General features: G+C 41.9%; 1 protein-coding gene across 5 annotated transcripts in view; it reads right to left on the bottom strand.

The window, feature by feature from the left end:
• Nucleotides 1-6453: 6453 nt before the first annotated feature.
• Nucleotides 6454-26565, bottom strand: part of mgat4c (mgat4 family member C) — a 142097-nt gene continuing 121985 nt past the window's right edge. For 4 of the 5 annotated variants that reach the window (XM_061773938.1, XM_061773936.1, XM_061773937.1 and 1 more), the window contains 3 exons: nt 11998-12137; nt 11772-11919; nt 6454-11137 (listed from right to left, as the gene is read on the bottom strand). In XM_061773938.1, the coding sequence (XP_061629922.1) occupies nt 9981-11137; nt 11772-11919; nt 11998-12126 (1434 nt within the window). In that variant the 5' untranslated portion in view covers nt 12127-12137 and the 3' untranslated portion in view covers nt 6454-9980. Of the gene's footprint in view, nt 11138-11771; nt 11920-11997; nt 12138-20296; nt 20350-26565 lie in introns of those variants that run through there. The other variant, XM_061773940.1, reaches the window with a different exon arrangement.

The raw sequence follows: 26565 nt of genomic DNA, 5'->3' as shown, positions 1-26565 counted from the left end.
AAAAACTAATTCTAACCCTGACGCTGGGCTCTGTTTTCTATTTCCAGCTCTGCACTTGGCGTATTTCTGCGAGGAGACGGATGAGACCCGGTTTTGGTAATTTTGGGAACTGGCTCAGCGCAGCGTATTTAAAAGTGGGACGTCTACCTCGGACATCTACATCATCAATCCGGCTCCTCTCATTCCCTTTAAATGCGGCACGGAAGAAGAAAGTGATTTGCTCAAGTACGGGAGGTCGAAGCACGCAAACTATGTTTAGAAGAAACTGCAAGCAGACCAACATGAGCCGGTTTTTGGTCTCGAGTGCAGCTGCGCCGTCTATGAAAATAGAGCCCTAAGAGTAAACTTACACCTCAAAAGTCACTGTCATGCATTATGCCACGCAAGATTAACTCAGTATAGGATTATATTTTCCTTTTATAAGAGAATATACACACTTCTTTTTCCACGTTTATGTTCAAATGTGTCTGAATGTCCTTGAGATTTCTTCTTGTCCCAACCATTCCCAAGCATGTCATGCGCCCGTCCTTCAAAGTCAAGCATAACCAAACGATGTTTTTTTTTTTTCAGCGTGACGCTCGTCCAGTTATGTCGTTCGAAAAAAAAACAAACAAAAAAAAAAAAAACATGGACATACTCAGAAAAATAAGAAGCACAGCAGCGAGCGAGCACGGCCCCACAGGAGACTGCGGGACCATCAATTGCCGCGGTTGCCATGGTTCTGCCATCACATGGGAGGCCAAAGCCCGCCAGGCTTCCTTCCTTCCTTCCTTCCTTCCTTCCTTCGCCTTTTGATGCTCCTGCCTGTGGGAATGACATCTGCCCCCCCGCTGAGGCGTTTACTGACAAGAAGCAGCCAATACCAACCTCCCAACAAATGACTGCTTTTTTTTGTTAGAGCACACACTGCTACATGTGCACTGAGAAGCACTACTGGACATCTCACTGGGAAATGTTGGTGTGTTGAGTGCACGCATGAATGAAATTTGCCAACCACAAAAAAAAAGGACTTAGAAGAGTTGTTCATTTGAGGGAGGCGTTTATTTTATACTAAGTCAACTCCCAAAGTATTTTCAGAAAAACAAATACAACAACAAACATTTTTTGACTTCATATCAATTTGTAATTTGGCAAAAATTGACTTGGAGAAAGCATTTTTTAAAAAGGAGGCATTTATTTTTATTAAGCGTTTTCATTACAATAAATATTCTAATCCTAAATCTAATCCTAATCTAAATAAACATCAAAATCTATTGGTTGGCTCTATATCCATTGGAAATTTGACAAAAATTGGCTTGGAGGAGTCATTTATTTGAGGAAGGGGGTTGTTTTTATTAAACCCCTTCCCGAAGCTTTTTCATAGAAACAACTGTCACGATCGGACAGAGACTGGACCCAAAAGCAGGCGGAGGCTGAGAGGTTGTGATGAACAGTTTATTGAAAGGCAGACGGGGATGGTCCTTGAGCTGCGCTGGCGGGTTGTTGCGGCAGAGAATACGTGGCAGGCAGCGACGAGGACGGGCGGCTGGCTTGACGGCGAGGTGGCAGAGAGCCACTTGACGAGGGACACGAAGGATACACTGAGGACAAGGAAGAACACGAAGGTCAGACCCATGACAGGGAATTGAGTAGCTTACTTGGAGACTGGGAGCCGTTGTAAAGCTGGAGAAGCTGCAATACTCTGGCGAGAGTTTCCGCGATCTGGCAGGCTTATATGCAGGTGATGATGAGCGCTGATTGATGACAGGTGCGCGGTCGAGGTGGTGCTGATTACTGTGAAGAGAGAGAGGGAGGGAGAGAGAGAGAGAGAGGACGAGAGGAGCGCAAAGTGCCACCCAGACTCCAGCAAAAGCACTGCAGGGCGCCGTTCATGACAACAACTACAACAACAAAACAATTTGTTGGCTCTCTATCGTTTGAAATTTGGTAAAAAATGACTTGGAGGGAGCTTTTATTTGAGCGAGGCAATTCTTTTCTTCTTTTATCAAACCCCTTCCCACTTTAGCACTTTGTGAGGGAGGGTCAGGGGGAATATTTCAGATAAAATCCTCCCTTAAATATATACTTCCACCAAACCTGTTTATTTTTACAAAGATGAGGACACTTTGGAGGAGGATCAAACTGAAATAGGGCCAACACATTTTCTTTTTAAAATGAGGAAAACCATTTGGGAGGGGTCTAAGTATAAATTAAAGGCCTCCCTCAAATAAAACACAACCTTATTATAATCATTTAGGGCTAACATGTTTCTGTTTTCCACAAATGAGGACACTTCAGTATTATTAAAAAAAGGTATTTTTAGCCGAAACATGAAAAAAGCCATGTGACAGCCTTTATCCAATCAGTTTGTAGGCTATTTTGGAGCGTTTTGTTTCTTGCCCTCATGGAATTGTCACAGCAACCATCTGTTGTGTCAGCTTGGCAGGCTGCAAAAGCGAACATGTTCCAAATGTGGGATGCAAGATGAGAAAGGAGCAAGTAGAGCATTCAAAGTTAGTCAAAAGTGGAGGCGTTCCATGTGGCACCTGGTGAAGCGCAACGGAGACCCCTGCCAAGGCTGCGCAGTCTGAAAGCGGAGCGGCACGCCTTTGTCCTAAATCCACAAATTTGCTGACAAACTCAAGCAAAAAAAACATGTTTTGGGGCCTTTGCATCAAGATATGAGGGCATATTCACAAATTATTAAAAAATATGGAAAGTGCTTATCTTGGTCTTTAATGTGAGGTATAACTCAATGTGGTTAATTAAAAACAGATGTTCAACTTTGTACAACACAACTGGGATCAAATCATGTGACCATTGACAACATAATCATTTGACGATATAATCATTTGAGAGCGGTTTTCCACTAACTTCATGTTCACCAAGTTTGGAGATGATCGGATTATAACTGACAAAAAACATGATCATATATCATGTACTTATTCATTTTCCATTCCTTTATCTGATTAATTAGTTTGTTAATTCATTTATTGTGAATATGAAACAAAAAATATTACTCAAATAAAGGATCCCACATGTACACTTAAATTAATTTAGTTTATATAATATTTGGTTAATTAATTATAGTTAAATTAACTTTAAATGGCATTTTAAATGAGATTATTTCTTATTATGATTATTAATGTTATTATTATTATTATTATTGTATTAAAATATGTTAACGTATTTTACATACACAATTTAATGTTTTCTTTCTGATAAAAAAATATTTTCTTGGAAAAAGATGCAACCTTTTTCCCCCCAAAACAAAATAATTTATTTAATAAAATTGTATTTTTTTGTAAATTCATCCAAAAGTATAACTTTACTTAAAAAAATAAAAACAATCTGGGAGCAACAATTGTTTTATTTAATTTATTTTCCTGGGGGGGGGGGGAAGACATTTTTTTCAGTGAAAAAAACATCTCGTGAGATGATGAGTTTTCTTCTTTTTTATCTTTAAAAATAATAATCTAAAAAGCTAAAAAAAAAAAAAAAAAAAGACTTTTTGACTGATTCTTTTTATCTAAATAACACAACCATCTAAAAAAACCATGTGAGTCTTTTAAGATATTCCTTCTCAGAAAACTGGCCTTCTTCACCGTAAAACATAAACTTTCTCCAAAAATCTGACTTCATTCCTGAAATAATCCTTCCCTCTGGTGCAATTACGACTCTCAGAAACGGTTTGGACAAGAAGGAGTTCATTTTGAAAGATTTCTACCCAATCTTCCTTCCACTGTGTTTTGCCGTTTACTGAACAGGAGGAGTTACGATAAGAGAAGGCTTCTTGGTGGGCGCTCGCCTCCGAATGGCTCGTCCCTTTGGCAAACGACGCTTTTAATCGCTGCCAAATGCTTATTATTAATGCTTTAAAAAAAAAAAAAAAAAAGAGTCATTGACACCTCCACTTACACGCTCTCTCCTGTTCCCCTCATCTGGGTTTAAGTGTTGCCAGTGAAAGTGTTTTGCCTCGAGGGGGGATTCCTCCCGTTCAGCTGGTGATGGCGACGATGACCAAAGTCTCACGGCGGTTGTCTCTGAGGAGCCTCGTCTGCTTTCAAGTACATCTCCAAGCAGGTTGTGGGTCTGGAGGCCGGCAGCTGTCGCAAACAAACGCTGCGCACGCAAAACACGAGCAGCAAATGGAAAATGTTAGGAGGCAACACGGAGTCTCCGGAGACCGGGAACCGATCATGTAACGTGACAGGAATGCAGAGGATTCCATCGTATGCTTTTGGTATTGTAGTGGTTCACAGAACTACAAATACATCTTTTCTATGAGCGTCTGTAGATCAGCGAATCGCAAAGTGATGTCCAACTTTATTATTGATTGATTACAACTCAAAAAGGGTCAGACTGGAGGGACCCAAATGAGTAAAACAGATGAAATCAAATCTGAATTGCTCCAATAATGACAAAAAATCATCTGCCAACTTTTTAGGGCCACATCAGCCTTGCTGTGATGTGAAACTAAACGGCACCAGGCGGGCTTTGGTTTTGACATTTTGCTCAGTGTTAACACCTCACTGCAGTTCAAATGTCACTCAGACAGCTTTTTACTTTCATGTTTTTTTTGGTTTTTTCTTTAAAGGGACTTAAACACATTTTGACAGGACCACGAGAAAACCGGAAACTTCTAGTGACATTTGCCAATGTTGTGAAATGAAACAAATGTAGAAAAAAAAAAGTTTTATACAGTGCATTCGAGAAATATTCACAGCACTTTTTCCAGATTTTGTTATGTTACAGCAGTACTCCAAAATGGATTAAATTCATTTTTTCCCCTCCTAAAAGTCTCTCAAATTGAAGTCCTGTAAATACCTTCCGGATCGCTTCACTTTTTCGACATATTAAATTACAGCATTATTGTAAAATTTATTTTTTCCCCCTCAAAATTCTACACACAACACCCCTTGATGACAATGTGAATGTTTTTTTTTAGGTTTAGTACATTTTCAATTTCTTTTTACAGTCATAATTAAGGGGTGTTGTGTGTAGAATTTTGAAGAAAAATGAATTTATTCTATTTTGGAACAGGGCTGTAAATAAAAAAAAAATGTGTAAAAAGTGAAGCATTACAAATACTTTCTGCATACACTCATGATGTGATTTAATGTTTAATGTTGTCATTAAGGGATGTTGTGTAGAATTCTTAAATTAAAACTGAGCAATCGGGGGAGAAGAGCCTTGGAGAGAGAGGTAAAGAAGAACCCAGAGATCACTGTGGCTGAGCTCCAGAGATGCAGTCGGGAGATGGGAGAAAGTTCTAGAAAGTCAACCATCACTGCAGCCTTCCACCAGTCGGGGCTTTACGGCAGAGTGGCCTGACGGAAGCCTCTCCTCAGCGCAAGACACATGAAAGCCCGCATGGAGTTTGCTAGAAAACACCTGAAGGACTTCAAGATGGGGAGAAATAAGATTCTCTGGTCTGATGAGACCAAGATAGAACTTTTTGGCGGTGGAGAAAACCAGGCACTGCTCATCACCTGTCCAATACAGTCCCAACAGTGAAGCATGGTGATGGCAGCATCATGCTGTGGGCGTGTTTTTCAGCTGCAGGGACAGGACGGCTGGCTGGAATCGAACAAAAGACGAATGCGGCCAAGTAAAGGGATATCCTGGACGAAAGCCTTCTCCAGAGTGCTCAGGACATGTTGCATCATTCCCAAAAAGACTCATGGCTGTCTTAGCTCAAAAGGGTGCTTCTACTAAATACTGAGCAAAGGGTCTGAATACTTACGGCTGTGTGATATTTCATTTTTTTCTGTCAATACTTAAATGATTTTAGCAAATGGCTGCAATATAACAAAGAGTGAAACATTTAAGGGGGTCTGAATACTTTCTGTACCCACTGTACATGTGATTTTCTTGTTGTTTATTTTTAATAAATTGGCAAATATTTCAAAAGCCAACTTTTGAGTCTGTAATTAAGGTGTGTTGAATTGAATCCCTTTTGTAAAATGTGGAAAAAGCGAAGCCTTGGAAATACTTTCTGAATGTACTACAGTATATGAACATGTGATTTCCTCGTTTTTTTATTTTTAAAAAACTGCAAAAATTAAAAAAAATATATATTTTATGCTGTCATTAAGGGGTGTAGTGTCTTGAATTTTGAGGGAAAATTGAATTTATTCCATTTTGGCATAAGAATGGCACGCTGTGAATAACTTCTGGAGTACAGTTATAAAGGTATCACAGTATATCTGATGTGTGTGTATCTCGTGCAAATCAAAACAAAGAGCCAGTGACCCACCTCTCCAGCGTTCATTACAGATGCTCTTGAGTAGCGGAACAGAAAAAAAGCATACTATTGACTATTGAAATGAATCATGTATGTTCTTAGCTGGCAGCTAAACGTTAGTCTCTGGATGCCTCAACCAACTGCAAATGTCACAAATGGATTATTTTATTGCATATAATTCTACTATCATGTCAATATTGTGCAATCAAACAACACAAGCATGACACTGCCCATTCATGGGTTTAATCCGTCTCCTTTTTGATACACAATATCATCATACGTGTCGATAGCATAGCAGTACAAAAATATATGCGTCATCTTACAGTACAGCAGCAACGAGGAGGACAGAAGTAAAGACAAAGTATGATGTGACGTCATCTTCTACGGAAACACGACCCGGGAAAAGATTTCACGATGACTTCATGCACGTGTAACATGCATCACATGACCAACATCGTGAGTCCAGACTGCCACCGACGCTAATAACAGGCTCGGGTCATTTTGGACCTTTACAGGGGTCTTACAAAGTCCAAGAGATTTTGTTGGATTGCTTCCAAATTTGAAGCATTTATACTAGACAAATGAGTGAAGCTAAATTGTGAAACATTTGATTTTTTTTTTTCCTTGAGTGAGCGCAGCATGGCAGCGGAAGTTTGATGGTTCAGTAGTGCAGTAGTGTTTTTTTAATAGTCTGTCTATCATGAGTAGGTCCACAAAAAAGTCTCAAGAAGCCATGCCCGCAAAGACTCAGGAAGTCTGCTATTTTGTTTTGACTTGGCCATTTTCTTGCCATTTCTATGGCTCCTTCAAAGATGAACTTGTGCTAGAGATTTTGTCCAATTGCTACCAAATTTGAAGCACGTAGCATGCTAGACAGATGGGCAACTTTAAATGGTGACGGATCTGATTGGGCGGAGCATGGCGACAAAGCATAATGGATCGCAATTGGTTCAGTAGTTTTGAAAATATCAGCCCCTGAAGGCAGTTTCACTTTGCAACATGAAATTTGGTAGGCATTTCTATCAAGTGTAGACACACAAAAATGTCTCAAGAAGCCATGCCCGAAAAGACACAGAAAGTCTGCCATTTTGTTTTAAATTGGCTTTTTAGGGTCTTTTTTGTTTTTGTCAAGAGAGAGAAGAGGGAAAAGTTGTGCCACTGTGCTTGTATCAAGAAAAAAAGAGAAAAGAAGGGGGGGAGGAAAAAAGCAGCACTACTGGCTCATTCTTCACTGAGAAATCTCATCTCCACATCGTAAAACAAACAAGTGTTCTTCTGTCAGCCACTATGACACAACACAAAGCAGACGCGGTGACACAAGGGGAGAAAAACGCCTTGAAAGTGAATATCCAAAGCGTCGAGCACCTCACGATGGCGCTTCTCCTGGTGGCTTAGCGGAGTGAGCTCATTAAGGGCCAAACGGGGACAACCGCTATTGGGATTCCCAGAGCGACACTTTGCCGCCTTGTTATCTGTCTTGAAAGGCTGCGAAAGACACAATTACTTCAAGTAATTGAACGCGGTTCTCAAGGAGAGCCTGTTGTACTAGACTTCTTTTCCTTTCGGCTTGTCCCGTTAGGGGTCACCACAGCGCGTCATCCTTTTCCATGTAAGCCTATCTCCTGCATCCTCCTCTCGAACACCAACTGCCCCTCATGTCTTCCCTCACGACATCCATCAACCTTCTCTTTGTTCTTCCTCTAGCTCTCTTGCCTGGCAGCTCCATCCTCATCATCCTTCGACCAATATAGTCACTATTTCTCCTCAGGACGTGTCTAAACCATCGAAGTCTGCTCTCTCTAACTTTGTCTCCAAAACATCGAACCTTGGCTGTCCCTCTGATGAGCTCATTTCTAATTTGATCCAACCTGGTCACTCCGAGAGCGAACCTCAACATCTTCATTTCCGCCACCTCCAGCTCTGCTTCCTGTTGTCTCTTCAGTGCCACTGTCTCTAATCCGTACATCATGGCTGGCCTCACCACTGTTTTATAAACTTTGCCCTTCATCCTAGCAGAGACTCTTCTGTCACATAAACACACCTGACACCTTCCTCCACCCGTTCCAACCTGCTTGGACCCGTTTCTTCACTTCCTGACCACACTCACCATTGCTCTGGACGGTTGACCCCGAGTATTTAAAGTCCTCCACCCTTGCTATCTCTTCTCCCTGTAGCCTCATTCTTACCCCACCACCCCTCTCATTCATGCACATATATTCTGTCTTACTTTGGCTAATCTTCATTCCTCCTCTTTCCAGTGTATCCCTCCATCTTTCTAACTGTTCCTCCACCTGCTCCCTGCTTTCACTGCAGATCACAATGTCATCTGCAAACATTACGGTCCACGGGCATTCCAGTCTAACCTCATCTGTCAGCCTATCCGTCACCACTACAAAAAGGAAGGGGCTCAGGGCTGATCCCTGATGCAGTCCCACCTCCACCTTAAATTCGTCTGTTGTACTAGACTACACTTCCTAATAAGTACTACGCCCTGACCCTTTTATTACAAGATATATACAGAAATACATACGGTAAATGTAATAATGCACTGGAATAAAATTCAGTACCTTGCAAAATTGAATTGAATACCTATTGAGTGCCTTTTTGGGGGGCCTCAGCATTCCCCAAAACTCACCAAGTTTTGAAAGTGCAAAACACAAAAAAAATCTGCCCCCAAACACTAGTTTCACAGATTGACGCAGAATTGGTTGGACAGTCTTAAGGACCCATGCTTGACCTTGAGCAGGAAGTTGCCATTTTATTTTGGAATAGCCATTTTGAGGGCAAATTCCATAAAAAAGCGAACTGGAAAGTTTGAAAAAAATTAGCCCCGACACAGTTTCACCAGTTGACACGAAATTAGATGGAAATGTCTCTCGTAACAAGGATGCATGCTTGAATTGGAGCAAGAAGTCGGCCATTTTGATTTGAAGCAGCCATTTTGGGGCTAATTCCATGAAAAAGGGGTCTGCAAAGTTCAAAAAAATTACAGGCCTTGTACTCTGATGAGTTCTGACTAAGGAATTGATTCAAATGAGCCTTAGTTCGAGGCAGATATCCGAGACAGATGGGTAACGCTGAATGGCCAAGCTATTTTTCCCAACGTCATCTAACGTGAGTGAAGCACAGCAGCAAAGTTTGACGATCATTTTGAGGATTCGCCATGAAAGGGAAGGGCCACATAATGATGCGCACAGTGATGCTGTCTGCTTTTTTTTCTTGTTTTTACAACAGGTGCTCTAATACAGTGGTCCTCAACCACCGGGCTGCGGACCGGTACCAGGTATCGGTTCTCACACGGTACACGTTTTTTTTGGAAACAAAAGCTTTTGATTTGGATCTTGTGTGTCCACCTGTTATGTTTTACCAGAAGGGGCGCACAGCAAAGTTGTAGACTGCTAAAGTTAGCTTCTGCTGACTGGTTTTGTACGTTGAAAAAAAAAACATTGTACCGCTTCATAGCATTTACTGATTGACGGTAATGGTCTTTGTGGGCTTTATTGACAATAAAGTGTAAGAATCACAACTTTAAAACCACGCTACGATTGCTTTGTGCTCGTCATTCCACTCTCCATTACCGTCGTGCTAACAACAAACACAAGACCGGGAGGATGATCTGAGACTTGCAGGTATAAAAAAACATTTCGCAATCCAAATAAATAAATACATACAAAATGCTTATATTGGAGTGGAAATATGTGTATATATCATAGAATATTTTGCCTATGATATACTAAGAGTCTGCGCGCTATCTTCATTGGCTGGGCGGAGGTGTCGTCCATAAACTTATACTTCTGATTATGAGCCACTCCTTCTGACTGGCCGTCACCACGATACGCACACACTCCACGTCAAAACTGATCTTGTGGTCGACGTCCCTGACCTCGATATTGCCATTCTTAAACTCCCCCACGGTGATGTACGAGGAACACTGCTTTCCTTTCTTGGTGCCCACCAGTTTCTCACCGACTTCCAGAGCTCCACGCTGCAGGATGTCGTTTCGTCGGTCGTCAGATCCAGTGGCGATCTTGATCCTGCTTATCTTGGCAGACTTGTTGAAGACCACCACGAAGAAGTCCCCAGTTGATGGGGGCTTGCCCCAGAAGTACTCATCCACGGCGCTGTAGGCCTTGGCGGCATCATAGCTCTCAAAGACATCGATGTTGGTGTAGAGGCGGGCCGGTGGGTTATCGGGAATGTCTACCGCGTCCTCCTCGAAGTCGTCATCCTTCAGCTTGTTCTCGGCACCCTTGTAGGACGAGTAGTAGCCCATGTGCTGGAAGAGCGACGGCTTGAAGCGAATCACGTCCTTCTGGGCCAACAGGCCGCGGAAGTGGATAAGCAGCCAGTCGCACGGCATCTCCTGGTAGAACATGAGCAGGAAGTGCGCCAGGCGCGGCAAGTCCCGCGCGTGGTAGAGCTTCCCGATGTAGCCCAGCTTGGAGAACTCCAGCATCACCCAGTAGGAGCCCTCCCGGGAGGCGATCACCTTCTTCAGCGCCGTCAGGAAGTTACGAGAGCAACGCACGTCGTCCTCCAGCATCATGTAGAAGTCTGAGAGGTTGGTACAGAAGTTGAGCAGGAAAGCGTAGTCCACGTTCTGCTTGGAGCGGAAGCGCACCCGGTCCTCTGGGTCGTTGTAGTTCCTCTTCAGGCCGTCCAGGGACGGGTAGTACTCCTCGGGAGCCTGGATCACCAGTAAGCGACCGGCGATGATGTGGTGCGAGAACTTGCGGCTGATTTCCTGCAGCAGGTTCTCGCACCACAGTGAGTCGAAGTCGGCCAGGTGGACAACCACCACGATCTCCTTCAGCTCCTCGTAGCTGGACTGGTCGAAGATGGACTTGATGGTCTCCATAAGGTAGTTACCTCGCTTCCTCTTCACTGAGGACAGCCCGATGGTCAGGTACTCTAATAATGACAAGGAACAAGTCATGCTAATCATGTTTTTACGGTTTCACAGTTAAGATTAATGAAAAGCTAGACTGGACAGTTGAGTAAATCTGGTTCGATCTAGTACAGTCCTACATGGTACGATTGGTGTTCCTTTTACAAATGGTGCAAATACTATGATCCAACCCTGAAGCACACCAAACAAGTGAACCCTGCCCGATGGTCAGGCACTCTGATGATGACAAGGAACAACTCATGCTGATTATGTTTTGAAGTTTTTTGAACATTTATGAGGAACCACAATGCACAGTAAGGTAAATCTGTATTTTTTTTCTTTCCTTTAACCTGTTCTGTTCGTATGTTAGGTCAAGCAGAATGGAGAATCTGTATCCCTTTTAAGCCAAAACAGTTTTACTGTGCAACAGTGGAGTGAATCTGGGCCTACAGTTTACAATTGTTTTTTACATTTCGTGCAGACTCTATGATTCAAACCTGGGTTTTCATTAATTAGTTTGTGAATAATAAAAACTGAACAATTTCATATATAATCTAAAAAAAAAAAAAAAATTGATGACAAAACGCAATTAGTTAATGACACTTTACCGGACTTGCTTTAAATCCCACAATCTTTTCAACAAAACTTGGAACATACTTTTGCGATTGAGCGGAGTCCCAGCCAGGTAGCGATACGTGACGTTGATGGATCCCGAGAAGTTACCGAGGTCTCGGAAGGTGTGCACATATCTTTCTGCGCTCGGGGCGTGGGCCGACGTCTCCCTGAGCTGCCTCTTATCTTCTTCCTGGGAGACAAGGTGGAGCATTCAGCGCTAATAAACACCCAAATACGCACACTCAGAAAGGGCATTGGAATTACTAACCAGCACGTATCCGTCTTCAATGTAGAGGTTGAGGAAGAGGAGGAGGGTGATGAGGACGCCGAGGAAGGGGATGGCCGATCGCTTCCTCAGACACCTCATCTTGTCCAGGGACTTCCACAGCAGCCTCATGGTCAGCTCACCTGCAGGGCACACGTCCCGATAAATGTTAGCATCATACTTGAGCGCAGGGGCTGGTCAGCATACTCCCAAACAAATAATGTCACAAAAAGTGAGTACACAAGTTAACCTTCTGCCATCAAGTGGAAGAGTATTTAATTGTTCTGCCTGTCACTATACAATACATTCGTGGCATAGATAGATCAGCAAAGATACGTCATTTGTTATAAATAGCTAATAATTAGTAAGTAAGTCCAATCCGACAATTTCTCTCGGCACCCTAATGCACCACGGCACGCTGGTTGGAAATCACTGCACTACACAACACGTCCAGCAACACCTGCGGTATAAAAGGCATTCCACTCCAGAGATCCCACTATACTCTTCATTATTCAACAGCTTCCATAATTAACACAATCATAACTTCCCCTCAATGCTATATCCTTGTTGTGTGTCACAATGATGACGGCAACAACACAAAATAACATGAGGCTCATGTGTACTATGCGGCTTATATGGGTAACTCCTGTAATGTGGTGGCAATGATGCCCTGGTGTTGCCATAGCGACCATCTTTTTTCCTCCTAGCCAGAAACTCAGCTGAATGACAAGACAGCACGTCCCGCTTATATTCCTGGAATGGTAGAATAGCTATAAATTCCCAGGATGCATTACCGTCTGTGTGTGTGTGTGTGTGTGTGTGTGTGTTCATTCTAGTGGCAGTAGTCCAGCCTGCCAACATGGACTAAAGTGTCTTTTAATGGATGCGTCCTACTGGCAGTCATACTGGCTGGGATGTCAGCACCGCCATTTTCTCGGGATGCTGCACACTTCCAGCAGCAGGTTGTTAAGTGTGTGCGTGCGTGTGTTTGTGTGCGTGTATAACCTTGTGTCAAGCGGAGCACATAAACCACAGCGTCGCCTCTCAGCTGGCTCGTTCACAGCCATTAACATGTCCACACTCTTTAGTCTGTCCGTTGAACGGGAGGTGAGAGCTCGCCTTTTAGTTGCATGGTTGGTTTATTAGCTCCCTGATTGCTTTATTAGTCAGTTAGTTGGTCAGTCACCTAGTTGGTTTCTTGGTTTTCTCATTTGTTTGCTCATGTATTATTTAGTCTCTCAACCATTTAGTAAGTCATTTAGTTCCCTGGTTGGTAAGTTAGTTGGTTGCCGGCTCGTTCAGTTACTTGCTTACTTCACAAGTCAGTTTGTTAGTTATTTGGTCAGTTGGTATCTGTTTTGTTGATTAGTTAGTTAGTTCCTTGGACAGTTTTTAGTTAGTTACTTCATTGGTTGCTTTGTTAGGTAATTGGTCAAATGATTCATTAGTCTCTTTTTTAGTTGTTAGTTGATTGGTTAGTTGATTATTTGGTTGGTTGATAAGCTAGTTGTTTCGTGATTGGCTTGTTTATTAGTTAGTTGGTCAGTCATCAGACAGTTAATACATTTGTAAGTAAGTAAGTTAGTTAGTTAGTTTGTTGACCACCACCTAGTTTACTACAGTGGAACACTACCATTTATCCTAGTCAGTGCTTGCCTTATATGTCAAAGCAAGAATTTTGAAAGGTAACCTTCCAACCTAAATGGCAGTGGTCAGATTCCAAGCTTCTTTCTTAGGTGCATTATCTCAGTGATGTTCAGTTTATTGCTTTAGAAAGCTATATAATCACATAAGTGCATTTTCGTCAGCCTTCTAGCAGCTATTGACACATTTATTTCATTGCTGTTAAACAGAGATGGCCTTGTGTTGCATGTCTTGTTTTCGACTTTCTATTACCTCGCTAAAATAAATTGAAAATACCCTTGCAAGATGCCTTTGAATGTGTTGTGAATGACACCCGTGCCACTGTTACGGACACACACACGCCGCTCATACGCACACACTGTTTGAAAAGGTGATCTGTGAGGAGGACTAAGGACAATGACAGCCTGCAGCACTTCCCCAAAACACAACAACAACATCATCTCTCATCGGTTGCTTGACTATGGGAGATTCCTTGATTAGGAGCATAGAGTACTACAAACATTAAATGAAAAATGAAAGGAATCTGAAGCAGTAAGCTATACAATGCTAAGAACAGATGAACAAAAATATAGCAATCCACCCTTTTAGCCCTTGATTGGTTGGTTAGCTCTTTGGTTGGCAGTCTGATAGTTGGTTAGTTAGTTAGTTGGTTCTTTGGCTGGTTAGTTATTTAATTATTTAATTCCCGAGTTGGTTGGTTTCATAGTTGGTTCCTTCTAAGATTTGTTAGTTAGTCTAACAGTCTAGTCTAGTCTAACATTAGTTGGTTAGATAGTTTGTTTCTTGGTTGGCTCATTAGTTATTTAGTCTGTCGGTTGGTTGATTAGGTTGTTTCCTTGGTTGTTAGTTGGTTCATTACTTAGCTAGCTAGTCACTTCGTTCTTTAGTTACACATTTCCTTGATTGGTTGGTCAGTCGGTCTGTTCCTTGGATGGTATCTTAGTTCCTAGTTCCTTGGTTGTCAGTCAGTCAGTTACTTCCTTGGTTGGGTGTTTAGTTAGTTAGTTAGTTAGTTCCTGGGTTGGTTCTAAGATTATTTGGTTACTTGGTTGGCTGGTTGGTTAGTTTGTTCCATTGTTGGGACCTTAGCTAGTTAAATAGATGAATCTTCAGTCGATTTGTTAGTTGGTTAGTTTGTTGGTGGTTTGGTACATTTAGTGAAAAACTACTTTTAACTACTTTATTATTTTTGATTAAGAGTCATTTTGACCCACCACATAACCGGAGCGTTACTAAAGATGAGGCAGTGAATTAAACATCGCATTAAACGCATTAAACACTTGAAAGTTGAAGTAAAGACGTCGGTATTTTACAAGGCGGAAGTTGTCCTGCGGGAACACTTTGAACTGGAGCCACACAACGGAGTCACTTTGGAAATCAAAAAGTCTCTCTGACACTTTTCTGATTACATCACGTTTACGTTTCGATTTGGGCAATTTTGAAAAGCTTTGTTGGCACGCCGGGAGGAAACGGGCCAGGCGTTAATACAAACGGGTGGCAGCGGCGACGGCAATTCTCCAGCATTTCATCTTATCTGTTTTCCATTATTTCCCGCGGGGCCCTCTGCACCTCGCAGATACCCGCCTCCGGCGCCAATAATCAATTAAGCGAGCAGATTTGCTGGGCTTCAGCAGTCGCTTTGTGTCAGCACGTCGGCTTTCCATGGATTTCTCCTCCTTGATGAGAGACGCCAGCGCTTTTTATTGATAAGAGAAACGCGGCGCAGGCAGGGGAGGAATAATCAGTGCCTTTCATTACCGAACGGCCGTTTGGTTAATCATTGAAATTGGTCAAAGAGTCGAGCTTCTTACAGGCCGACGCACAAAAGGAGGAAGTCTTTGCACACTTGGCAGACAACAAGCAACACTAATTAGACACAGCCAGCAGACGGTTAATATAGTCAGGGTCTACTATCGTCAAGTATAGGTCTAGTATTGTCCAGTTGGGATCTAGTATGGTTATATTCTGGGTTTAGTCTAGTTCAGGTCTATGTCTAATGCTGTTCAAGTCTGGGTGTAGTATTGTCCTATTCTAGGTCCAATCCATGTCTAGTCTAAGTCTAGCATGGGTCTAAGATGGTTTATCCTAGTTCAAATCTCGGTGTAATACTGACAAGTGTAGGTCCTGTCGAGGTCTAGTCTGGTTCAAGTCTTGGCCTAGTATTGTCTAGGTACATCTGGGTCTAGTATGGTTCAGGTCTGGTTCAAGACTAGGTCAATTCTAGATCTAGGCTTGTAGGGTCTAGGTCCAGTCTGGGTCTAGTATGGTTTAGTCTGGGTCTAGTCTAGATCAAGACTAGTTCTCATATTGTTCAAGTCAAGGTCTATTATTGACAAGTCTAGGTCCAGTCTGGGTCTACAAAGGGTCTAGCCTGGGTCTATTCTAGTTCAAGTTTAGGTATTTTCTAGATCTAGGCTTGTAGAGTCTAGGTCCTGTCTGGGTCTAGTGTTGGTCTAGTATGCATCTAGTCTGTGTCAAGGTTAGTTCAAGTCTAGGACGTGTATTGTTCAAGTCTAGGTCCAGTCTGAGACTTGTCTAGTATCATCGTCTAGGTTTACCATGGCTGTAGTCTAGATCTAGTTTAATAATAGCCTAGGCCTAGTATGGTTATAATGTAGGCTAGACTAGCTCTAGTATAAACCATACTAGGTCTCGTCTGAGTCTAGTACAAGTCTAGTCTTGATCTAGCATTCGTCTGGCTATGATCAATCCAGTGTCGGTCTAATCTAGTTGCAATCTAGGTCCATTCTTTGTTTAGTATGGGTTAAGTCTAGGACCAATGTAGGTCTGGTCTGGGTTTAGGTCTTCTTCCAGGCTGCTCCACAGAAGTAATAAGAGTGCAAAGATTGGTAAACTTTGTCAAACAGCAAGCAACGCTAATTATAAGCAGCGAGCACATTTGTAATCCTGTCAAAGCCAGCGGGCCGTCACAGACCATCACACTTTGGCTTGATGACCTTTCATGGCTACAACTAAGGTTGTTATTTCACTCTCTCTTTTCCTAGCATTATTCTCATGAAGCAGAACATCTCTTAACAGACACAAATATGACACTTATTTTAGTGTTTCTGAAGATGCAATGAAATTGGTCTATTCAGGTTCTAGTCTGGGTCCAGTGTGGCTCTAGTAAAGCTCCAGTTTAGGTCATGTACGGTCTGGAAGAATTTACCTCCAAATACCCGATTTATATCATTTCATTTATTCTCATGTTAGAAATCAGTGCATTTGTCAGTTTAGAAAGTCCAGTATGATTTTAGTCTAGGACCAATCTACGCCTGGACTTGGGATTCGTATGTTCCTAGCCTAGGTAGAGGTATTTCATTAGACCCAGACTAAAACCCTAATAGGTCATAGTATGGTCTAGTCTAGGTCTAATCTGGACCTTGTATGGTCAAGTATGGTTCTATTGCAGTGCTTGCCCTGGTCTGAAATAGGACTAGTATAGCCCAAGTCTACGACAGCACTTGGTCATGTATGATTCTATTCGAGCTTCTGTTCTCGTCTCGTCTATGAATAGTCAGGCCAAAGTCCCAGGACAGGGTCTAGGTCCATTCTAGAACTAGTCAGCTTTGGTTGTAGGCAAGGCCTTGTATAGTGCTCACTTGGTCTAGTATGGTTTTAGTCTAGGACCAATCAAGGACTGGTCAGAAATTAGTTTGGTTCTAGAATTGCTGTGTGATTAGACCCAGACAAGAACCCTAATAGGTCTAGTATGACCTAGTATGGTCCTTGGTGGTCTAGGTCCAGCCTGGGTCTAGTATGGTTTTAGTCTAGTCTAGGTCTAATCTAGTTCTTGTCTGGTTAAAGTCCAGGTCTAGTCTAGGCCCAGTATGTTTTTAGTATGTTTTGTATCAAGGACCAGTCTAGATCCAGTCTACCATTAGTTTAGCACAAGTCCAGGTCTGGTATGGGTCTAATGTGGTTCAAGTCCTGGTCTTTGAGTCTGGATGCCCCAGAATGAAAAATGGCCCAGTCCTCTCAACCTCCATGAATCAGGAAGTGTGCTCCAAACCAACAAGCAACAAGAACAACACTTTGGTATTCTGAACTGATCTACTTCTGCTTTTTATTTTTTTTTTACCCCGAGCTCATCCCATCCGTGTACCACAGCATGCAGACGGTGTCACCGAGGACCTGAACAGATGTACGAACCTCACCAAACCCCCCAGGCTCTCTACCCCATCGCACATCCTCTCCCACCACCGCCTCCCTGCCACAGCTATTAGAAGCATGAGAAAGTGGAGCTTTAACATGAGGAAGTGGAGCTTGTCCCCGAGGACGCCAGCCACCAGCCCACTACATCGCCTTCAGGGAAAACACGAGGCGTTGAGTCCATTGGACCAGGAAATAGTTTGCCACCATCCGTCCATTTTCTGTACTGCTCATCCTCACTTGGGTTGCAGGTGTGCTCGAGCCTATTCCAGCTATCTTTGGGCGCAAGGCGGGGTACACCCTGAACTGGTCGCTAGCCAATCGCAGGGAACATAAAAACAAACAACCATTCACACTCACATTCACGCCTACGGGCAATTAAGAGTTCCCAATTAACCTACCATGCATGTTTTTTGGGATGTGGGAGGAAACCGGAGTACCCGGAGAAAACCCACACAGGCACGGGAGAACATGCAAACTCCACACAGGCGAGGCTGGATTTGAACCCGGGTCCTCAGAACTGTGAGGCGGATGTGCTAACCAGTCAACCACCGTTCTACCAGTTTGCCAACATGCGCATGAATTAAATAATACAAATACATATTTTTCATTTGGTTAGGGTAAATCATAAATCATTTTTGACTAGTCTACGTCAAGGATGGCTCCAGTATAGCTCTCATCCTGGTCTAGGCTAGGTCTAGTATGTATCTAGTCGAGACCAGTCTAGGTCCACTCTTGGTCCAGTCTAGGACATTCCAGGTCTAGTATGACTCTAGCCTGGGACCAGTCCAGGTCCAGTCAAGGATGAGTCTAAATCTAGCATGGAATTAGACTAGAACTTGTATGGTTGTAGTCTAGGTCTAGTATGGTACTAGTCTATGACCAATCTAGGTCCAGTGTAGGTCTTGCCTGGGACTAGCCTAGGTGAAGGATAGTTCTAGTCTAGTGTAGCTGTTGTCCTGGTCTATTGTAGGTCCAGTATGGCCCTGGAATAGGAGCGGTCTAGGTCCAGTCGAGGTTGAGTCTAAATCTAGCATGGCACTAGTCTAGGTCTTGATTGGTAGTAGGCTTGGACCAGTCTAGACCAACACAAAGTCCAGTCTAGGCCTTGTACAGGTGTAATATAGGTACCATTCTAGGACTAGTCTTGGCCATAGATGAGTAGCATAATGTTTGCATGTTATACGGATAAAAAAAACAACAGTTCATGGGCTGATGATTTTTTTAAGGGATCCAAATGACTAGCTTCATCCAGAGCCTGCATTTATCTGAAAGAGTACAAAAAAAACAACACCAAATCATTATTCTCAGTAACTAATCTAACCAATTATTTGTTTTCTTTTTTTTCAAAAAGAGCAATAAAACATACAAAATTGTAAAATGTATCATGAAATTGAACTGTCATTCCTCTGTTTAGGGGCGTGGTTTAATGAAAGGGTCCATTAAGAGCCGCTCTGTTGGCCTCTTAAATGACAGCATGAGAGAATGGAGGAAAAGTCCGCAAGCGATCTTTTCTCCAGTCTCTCGAGAAAAAAAAGGAAAGCACTTAAAAGCAATTTAGACAGTCAAGGTTACGTCCTGGTCAAAAGAAAAAAAAAATGTCTGCAGGCAGCAGACAACATGACAAAGCTTTATCTCCTGTCGACACACCTGGTGAGGGATGGCGGCCGGCTGGCTTTTCACCAGGAAATGAAAGCAGAAAGCCACAATGAGACGGCACACTGACACCCCGAGGAGGGAACGCAAGCTTGCTCCTCTGGGTGACGATAGCCATAGAGACGGAAATTGGAACGACTTGAGAAAGCAGTACACGCGTTTCTGTCCTGGCTGCTCAGTACAATATGGCTGAAAATAACAAAAAGAACAGAAAATGCATCGGTACATTAGATATTTTGTTGTTATGCTGCTGTTATTTTTTCATTGCCACCCAAGAAGAATACTATATACCAAACTATACTATATACAGTATGTGATGATAACCATGGAACAGGAAAAGAACGTTTTTAGGATGTGGGAAAGCGGAATGTAAATTTCTGCTCTGGCTGTTTAGTACAATACGTTTAAACAACAAAAAGAGGAAGTAAGCCTTAGCTATGTGAAGTTTTTATGGAAAGCTAAGCGATATAGCTACAATTACAATAAACAAACCAAACTGACATACATTGGTATGTTAGCTATGTTTAGTTTTTTTATGCTAATTGCAAGGCACCAATAGAAAAACAAAGGACTGGTCACCCACACAAGCACAAGCAGAACATGCGAAATCCATACAGGAAGGCCGCAGGCCCAGATTCGAATCCGGAAACGCAGAACATTGAGGCAGATGTGCTATCCACTAGGGCTCAGTACAATATGGCTAAAATGTCAATTAAAGCCACTGACCACAGTGACCATTTACCACAGTTAAACAGACTTCATTATATATAAAACCCATGAGAGAGCTAACAATACAGGCTTCGAACCCACAACCCTAAAATGAACAGAACCGAGACGGTGTGTACACTACCTTCACCAAGAAGAAGAAGAAGAAGAGAAAGCGGAGTAGTGGAGCGTCTTTTCCCGGACGCCGCTGGACTGACGCCACAATATCCCGTTCACGCACGCATGAATCTTTGATGAGGTGCGTTGGCCGGCCAGTGGCTACTAGACACTTAGTGGGCCATCCAATGGGCCTGACGGATCAGACCTCTCTGCGACCCCCTCCTAATGCGTCCCTCCCCCCTCCTTCCTCTGGGAATCAAACAAACATGTTGTTGTCGAAGTTAGCTCACTCATAGCTTAAAGCTAATTTCATCATGTAGTGATTGCGGGGCATTTATTTACTCAACTTGAGTGAGGACCAGACCTCTATTAGGTCTAAGGCAGATTGGGTGGAACAAATGAGTCACATAGCCGTCTTCACAATAAGGCGTTTATTGGAAGGCAGGCCTTTAAACATGGAGACATTTCGTGTAATGTACAGGTGTCAAACATCCGGCCCACCATATCATTTTATGTGGTCCGCGGAAGCAAAGCATGTGCATCAACCTCTGTGATTCTTGCCAAAAATCTGTACCAAAACATCAAATTGTCATACTGTATGCAATAAATATTGCTGAGATATTGGTACTTTTTTTTGTTACCAAAACCTATATTATGGTAACTTGAGCAATAGTTCAATAAACTATAATCCTTGACTTCTGATTTCAAAACGAGTTATTCATCCATTTGTTGTGTATATGTAATATGATGATGAGACTATTAAACATTTATATGGTTTCACAGTCATGACGGCCATCTAAGGGAAAACGTAACTATAATGTGGCCCACGACAAAAATGAGTTTGACACCACTTTAACGGTAGTGGGGCGTTTATTTGCTGAGGTTAAGTGAGGACCAGGCCTCTATTAGGTCAGAGGCAGATTATGCTTCACCATCACAATGGTGATGACATCATCATCATTATATTCAAAAAACCTCTCTTAGCCAGCTTGGGTCGCATCATGTAAGGCTTGTTATTATCGCCTTGTGCTTGGGGGCATGGCGCAAATTTATAGCAAGCTCTGGCCCGACAGCGACACGATTACACTTTAATTAACAGGAGGTTGTTAATGCTCGGTGACATTCACACTTATAACCTTCGCACCAAGAGCAGCACTCTGCCAAATGAACACGCTCTCAAATCCCCAACGAATAAATTCAATAATAACTTTATTAAACACCCAACCACGGTAAACAAAGAGGTCAACAAAGAACTGCAGTCAAAGCAAGCTGTTCTATTTCCACTAATATATATATATATCCATCCATCCATCCATTTTCTGAGCCGCTTCTCCTCACTAGGGTCGCGGGCGTGCTGGAGCCTATCCCAGCTGTCATCGGGCAGGAGGCGGGGTACACCCTGAACTGGTTGCCGGCCAATCGCAGGGCACATATAAACAAACAACCATTCGCACTCACAGTCACGCCTATGGACAATTTAGAGTCTCCAATTCATGCATGTTTTTGGGATGTGGGGGGAAACCGGAGTGCCCGGAGAAAACCCACGCAGGCACGGGGAGAACATGCAAACTCCACACAGGCGGGGCCGGGGATTGAACCCCGGTCCTCAGGACTGTGAGGCTGACGCTCTAACCAGTCTCGCACCGTGCCGCCTATGAGGCTGACGCTCTAACCAGTCGGCCACCGTGATATATATATATATATATATATATATATATATATATATATATATATATATATATATATATATATATATATATATATATATATATATATATATATATATATATATATATATATATATAAGGAATGTCTGTGTCTGTAAATATTGTTGTATCATCTGTCTACATGTGTTGCTGTTCTGTGCAAAGGTTAATCGACAACTAATCGATTATCAAATTAATCAACTATTTTGATGACTGATTAATCATTAGAGACCCTGTTTAATGTAAAATTGTCCAAATCCTCGTTTCAGCCTCACAACGGTAAATATTTTCAGATTTCTGTAATCATCCAAGAAAGTAGACGGATTATCTTTGTGTTAAAATAAAATAAGACATTTGCAAATGTTTGATTTCATGTTGGAAAACAATTATCAACATTTTTTTATTCTGACGTTGCGGACCAAACCAGTAACTTAATCATAACCAATGTGTTCATTTTATGCACTGTTAATTTGAAATAATGTACTGTTTTTGAATAAAGTATTGGAAATTTAAAAACATGTTTTTTAATCAGATTCATCAATTAATCCAAAACATAATTGACAGATTAACGGATTATTAAAATAATTGTTTGTTGCAGCCGTAGTTATAACTACTCCAGCATGGATGCTAGTTTTGTTAGCCTGTTTATGGCGTTTGGCCTTGGGTGTTACCATTGAACAAGTGGACTTTCATAAATTAGCTGGTTTGATAAAATACACATGCAATGATCTTTGTTTAATTTTGAAACATCAACTGGGAATGGCAATAAAGAAGCTTGAAGCAAGCATTTAGCCTCTTTTTGAAGAATTGTTCATTATCTGCTGTTTGTTGTCAAGTTCTCTGCCACCATTGGACAATGTTTTTTTTTTTTTTTAAATATACATTTGTACGTCAGCCAAATGACACAATGCAGAGCAGAAGTGCCAGTGCCGCTGTTCCTTCCACGAGGTGCTGCTGACCGCCCATGCCGAAACTAAAGCAAGTTGAGAAAATGTTCCAGGAGATACTGTGTGAAAGGACGCCGGATGACATCAGCGCGTTCTCCCGGAACATTCTGCTCCAAGAGTCACGCAGGCGGGAAGTGAACCTCTTAGAGCTGTTACGGCGCAGATTTTCTCATCTTTTTTCGCGGCGGCCCTGGATGCAGAGAAAAGAGGCTTAGCGTCTTTCCGCAATGCCACAATGATGGCCCGATGCCCAACAATGACTCACGGCGGGGAAAATCGGCGGAACGGAGGCCGTCATTAGCCGGCAAATCCTATAGGATCGCACGGAACGCCAACAATGGAGGACCGTGTCGAGACATTTATTGAAGGATGCGCCTGTCATGTCCAATGTGTGACTCTTAAGTCACTTGGAGTCATTTCGTAAAGGGCTCATATAGCATATTAGCTTGGTTGTTTAGACATTTGGGCCTGGCAGAGCTTTGCCTGTCAATCAATTCCATTTCATAGTGACTCACTGTTGTATTTCTATGTGGGGTGTTATGTGGAAAGGGGGTCAACGTAGCAGTAATGCATTTTAACTAACTACGCTACTGCTGTGTGTATAGCCCAAGGGTGAGAAAAGTATCGCCCGCAGGCTAGGGTAATATTTGCATTTTGAATTTTGGAGTTGTGTTGCTAGTCAGTAGTTTATAGAATGAAGCAAACATGTTAATGTCTTAATGCTCACACATAATGTAAAACGGCATAGACGGGCTAATGAATAACATTGATAAATAAATTCTGAATAGGGTTATTTTCCTTATTAAATTGTTTTCTTTTTTGGGAAAGGGGCTGGAACGAACTAATCCCAATTCCATTCAGGTGAAAGATAAAGTATTTTGAGTTAAGAGCATGGTGATGGGACAAATTTGACCCGTATCTCAAGGCATCACTGTAAATGTAAAATTCTTTATTTTACGTCATTAAAAAAAAATAAACTCTTATAATGAATTAACTACCCAATTATTTAACATGACAAATAAAAATGTAACATAAAATGAATAAATACATGTTATTAACCAATTTTAGGAACAAAAACTGCTAAATTACCCAAGAAAAAGTCAAAGAAAAAGCAAAGAAATTTAGATCAAGGGGTGGGCAAAGTCCAGTTCAGAGTCCTGTATTACTTGTGGCAGGAATTTAGCTATTTTTTTGCTCTAAAATAGGTTAATATATTCATTGTTTATTAGTTTCTTTTCATTGCAAAAGAGATGTTCTGTTTCAACTGGTCTTTTACCCGGTTAAATAAAGTTGAAATAAAATAACAATAATAGTAATGTAATAAATCTGGTTGCAGAAGGGCACACTCCCTCTTATAACTGGCATGTGGATGTGTTCAGGAGTAAACCAATCACATTCACACTCAAATGGGAGTCCACACACACCTGCCACCATTTCATTTTAAAGTGCCCTCAAACACATCAGAATCAGAATCATCTTTATTTGCCAAGTATGTCAAAAACACACAAGCAATTTGTCTCCAGTAGTTGGAGCCACTCTAGTACTTGCTTTATTCACTGAAATGACTGAATGAAGAAGCTGTTTGTTGAACAGACTTATTAATAGTGTGTTCGTGTGTGTCTGTGTGCGTGTGTGCGCGCGTGTATGCGGGGGCGTGAGTGTCTGAGCGACCGAGAGAGAGAGAGAGATTACAGAATGTAATAGAGCTAATGTTGCACAGCCAAAACAACAACAAAAACATCTGCAACTTGCTGCAAGGTGTCTTCTCAAGTCTGGGTTGAAATAATCTGGGTTGAAGTTTGAGCGGTCATAATTTAAGACTACGCTGCATGACAAAGCTGTTGTATTTCGGAGTTTGCAATGTAAACACAAGTCGTGCGGCAGATTTCACTTTGATTGGCCCACGAAGGTTTCGCGTGCGGTCATGTGGCTGCCTTGTGCCGTTTCATTGGCGAACTGAATTCAAATGACATGAGTGATCACGTTGGATTGGTGCAACGAAGCCCTGTGCGGAAGTCGAAGGCGAAGTCTAAAAACAGATCGCGCATGCAATAATAGATTTTTTTTTCTAAAGTACCGAGTGGCATGTAGATCACTGCAATGGAGTATATGTACTGTTTCTTCTTAACATAAATACTCAACTAAAGGTAAAAAGTATGATGCATTAAAACAATTTAACAAGTACAATTTATCCAAAATGTGAGTAAATGTAACAGAGTAAATGTAGCGTGTTTCTACCCACCTCCGGTGATTAACTTGTACTTCCTTGGGTAAGCAGCTTGTTTGACTTTATTTATTTTCATATACAACGCGAGTGCTCACATCCCAAGGTGACTTTTCATTTCAAATGTTTAAAAAAAAAAGTGTAAAAACAACATTCAGTGAGCATCTGGGGGTTACTCGGAGCTCTTCTCCCTCGCATCAAACATCGAGATGTTTTTATTTTAATTTCCGCCCGCTGGCGTGTGTCGTGTCGCAATCGGAGCGCCCATGTTTACAAATGGTGAACATGTTGGACATACCTGCTTATGAAAACACGTCTCATTAGAAGCACCGAGCAGCTATTTTGCATTCATTGTTTTGTTTTTTTAAAGCCGCCCGTTGTCCTTATTACCATCCCGACTTGCAAATGGATGAAAAAGGAGTCATGCATATTCATTTTACAGTCTGCTCGGAAATGGCTGTGGAAATTAGCCAAAGGTGGGGCCTTGTCGCCGTGACGACCGCCGATGAAAAATAAACAAAAGTCTGTTTGTTTGCTACAAACAAGACACCACAGACCTCATTGAAATACTATGTTTTATACATATTTACAAAATACATCACGACCTTCCAGTCTGAGCACAATCATTTTGCCCCATGGTCAAATTGTAGCCATAACAAATTTATATTAACTGCACAGGCAATGAATTGTGACTCGAATGCTCCGCACTAGTCGCAGAACATTAAAGCCCTTTGTTTACAAAAAGCTGGCTCTATCAAGACAACGGGAGCAGGAACAAAAACAGGAGTAGCAACCTCTCAAACTAAAACCAGTAACAGCACAAACCACATCGACGAAGGCATGATTTGTGAAAACACATCCTAATCAAAGTCTTTTGCTCACAAAAAGCTGGCCCTGTCAAGTCGATGAAATTGAGAACAGATATTGAAAGTAGCGACCTATCAAACTAAAACCAGTAACAGCAAAGGTTACATATCCAAAGGTACAAGTTGTAAATATAGACCCAAACCAAAGTCCAAAAACCTGGTTCTAACAAAACAAATGCAACAGGAACAAAAACAGGAGTAGCAACCCATCAAACTAAAACCATTAAAAGCCAGAAACTATAGTACATCTGCAAAGGTGCAGTTTATGAAAATACATCCAAATCCAATTTTTTTTAGCTCACAAAAAGCTGGTCCTGTCAAGCCAATGAAAATGAGAACAAAAACAGGAAGTAGCAAACTATCAAACTAAAATTCGTAACAGCACAAGCTGCATCTCCAAGGATACAAGTTGTAAGTATAAAACCCAACCAAGTTCTTTGTTCACAAAAAGCTGGTTCGACCAAACCAAAGAAAATAGGAATTAAAACAAGATGTAAAAACCTGTCAAACAAACAAAAAAAAAAACATTAAACGCACAAACTATATCATTT

This window comes from Phyllopteryx taeniolatus, chromosome 5 (genome assembly GCF_024500385.1).
Source record: "Phyllopteryx taeniolatus isolate TA_2022b chromosome 5, UOR_Ptae_1.2, whole genome shotgun sequence".
NCBI classification, from domain to species: Eukaryota; Metazoa; Chordata; class Actinopteri; order Syngnathiformes; family Syngnathidae; genus Phyllopteryx; species Phyllopteryx taeniolatus.
Note: the sequence above shows the minus strand (reverse complement) of the source record. Positions and strands in the feature narration are given on the sequence as shown.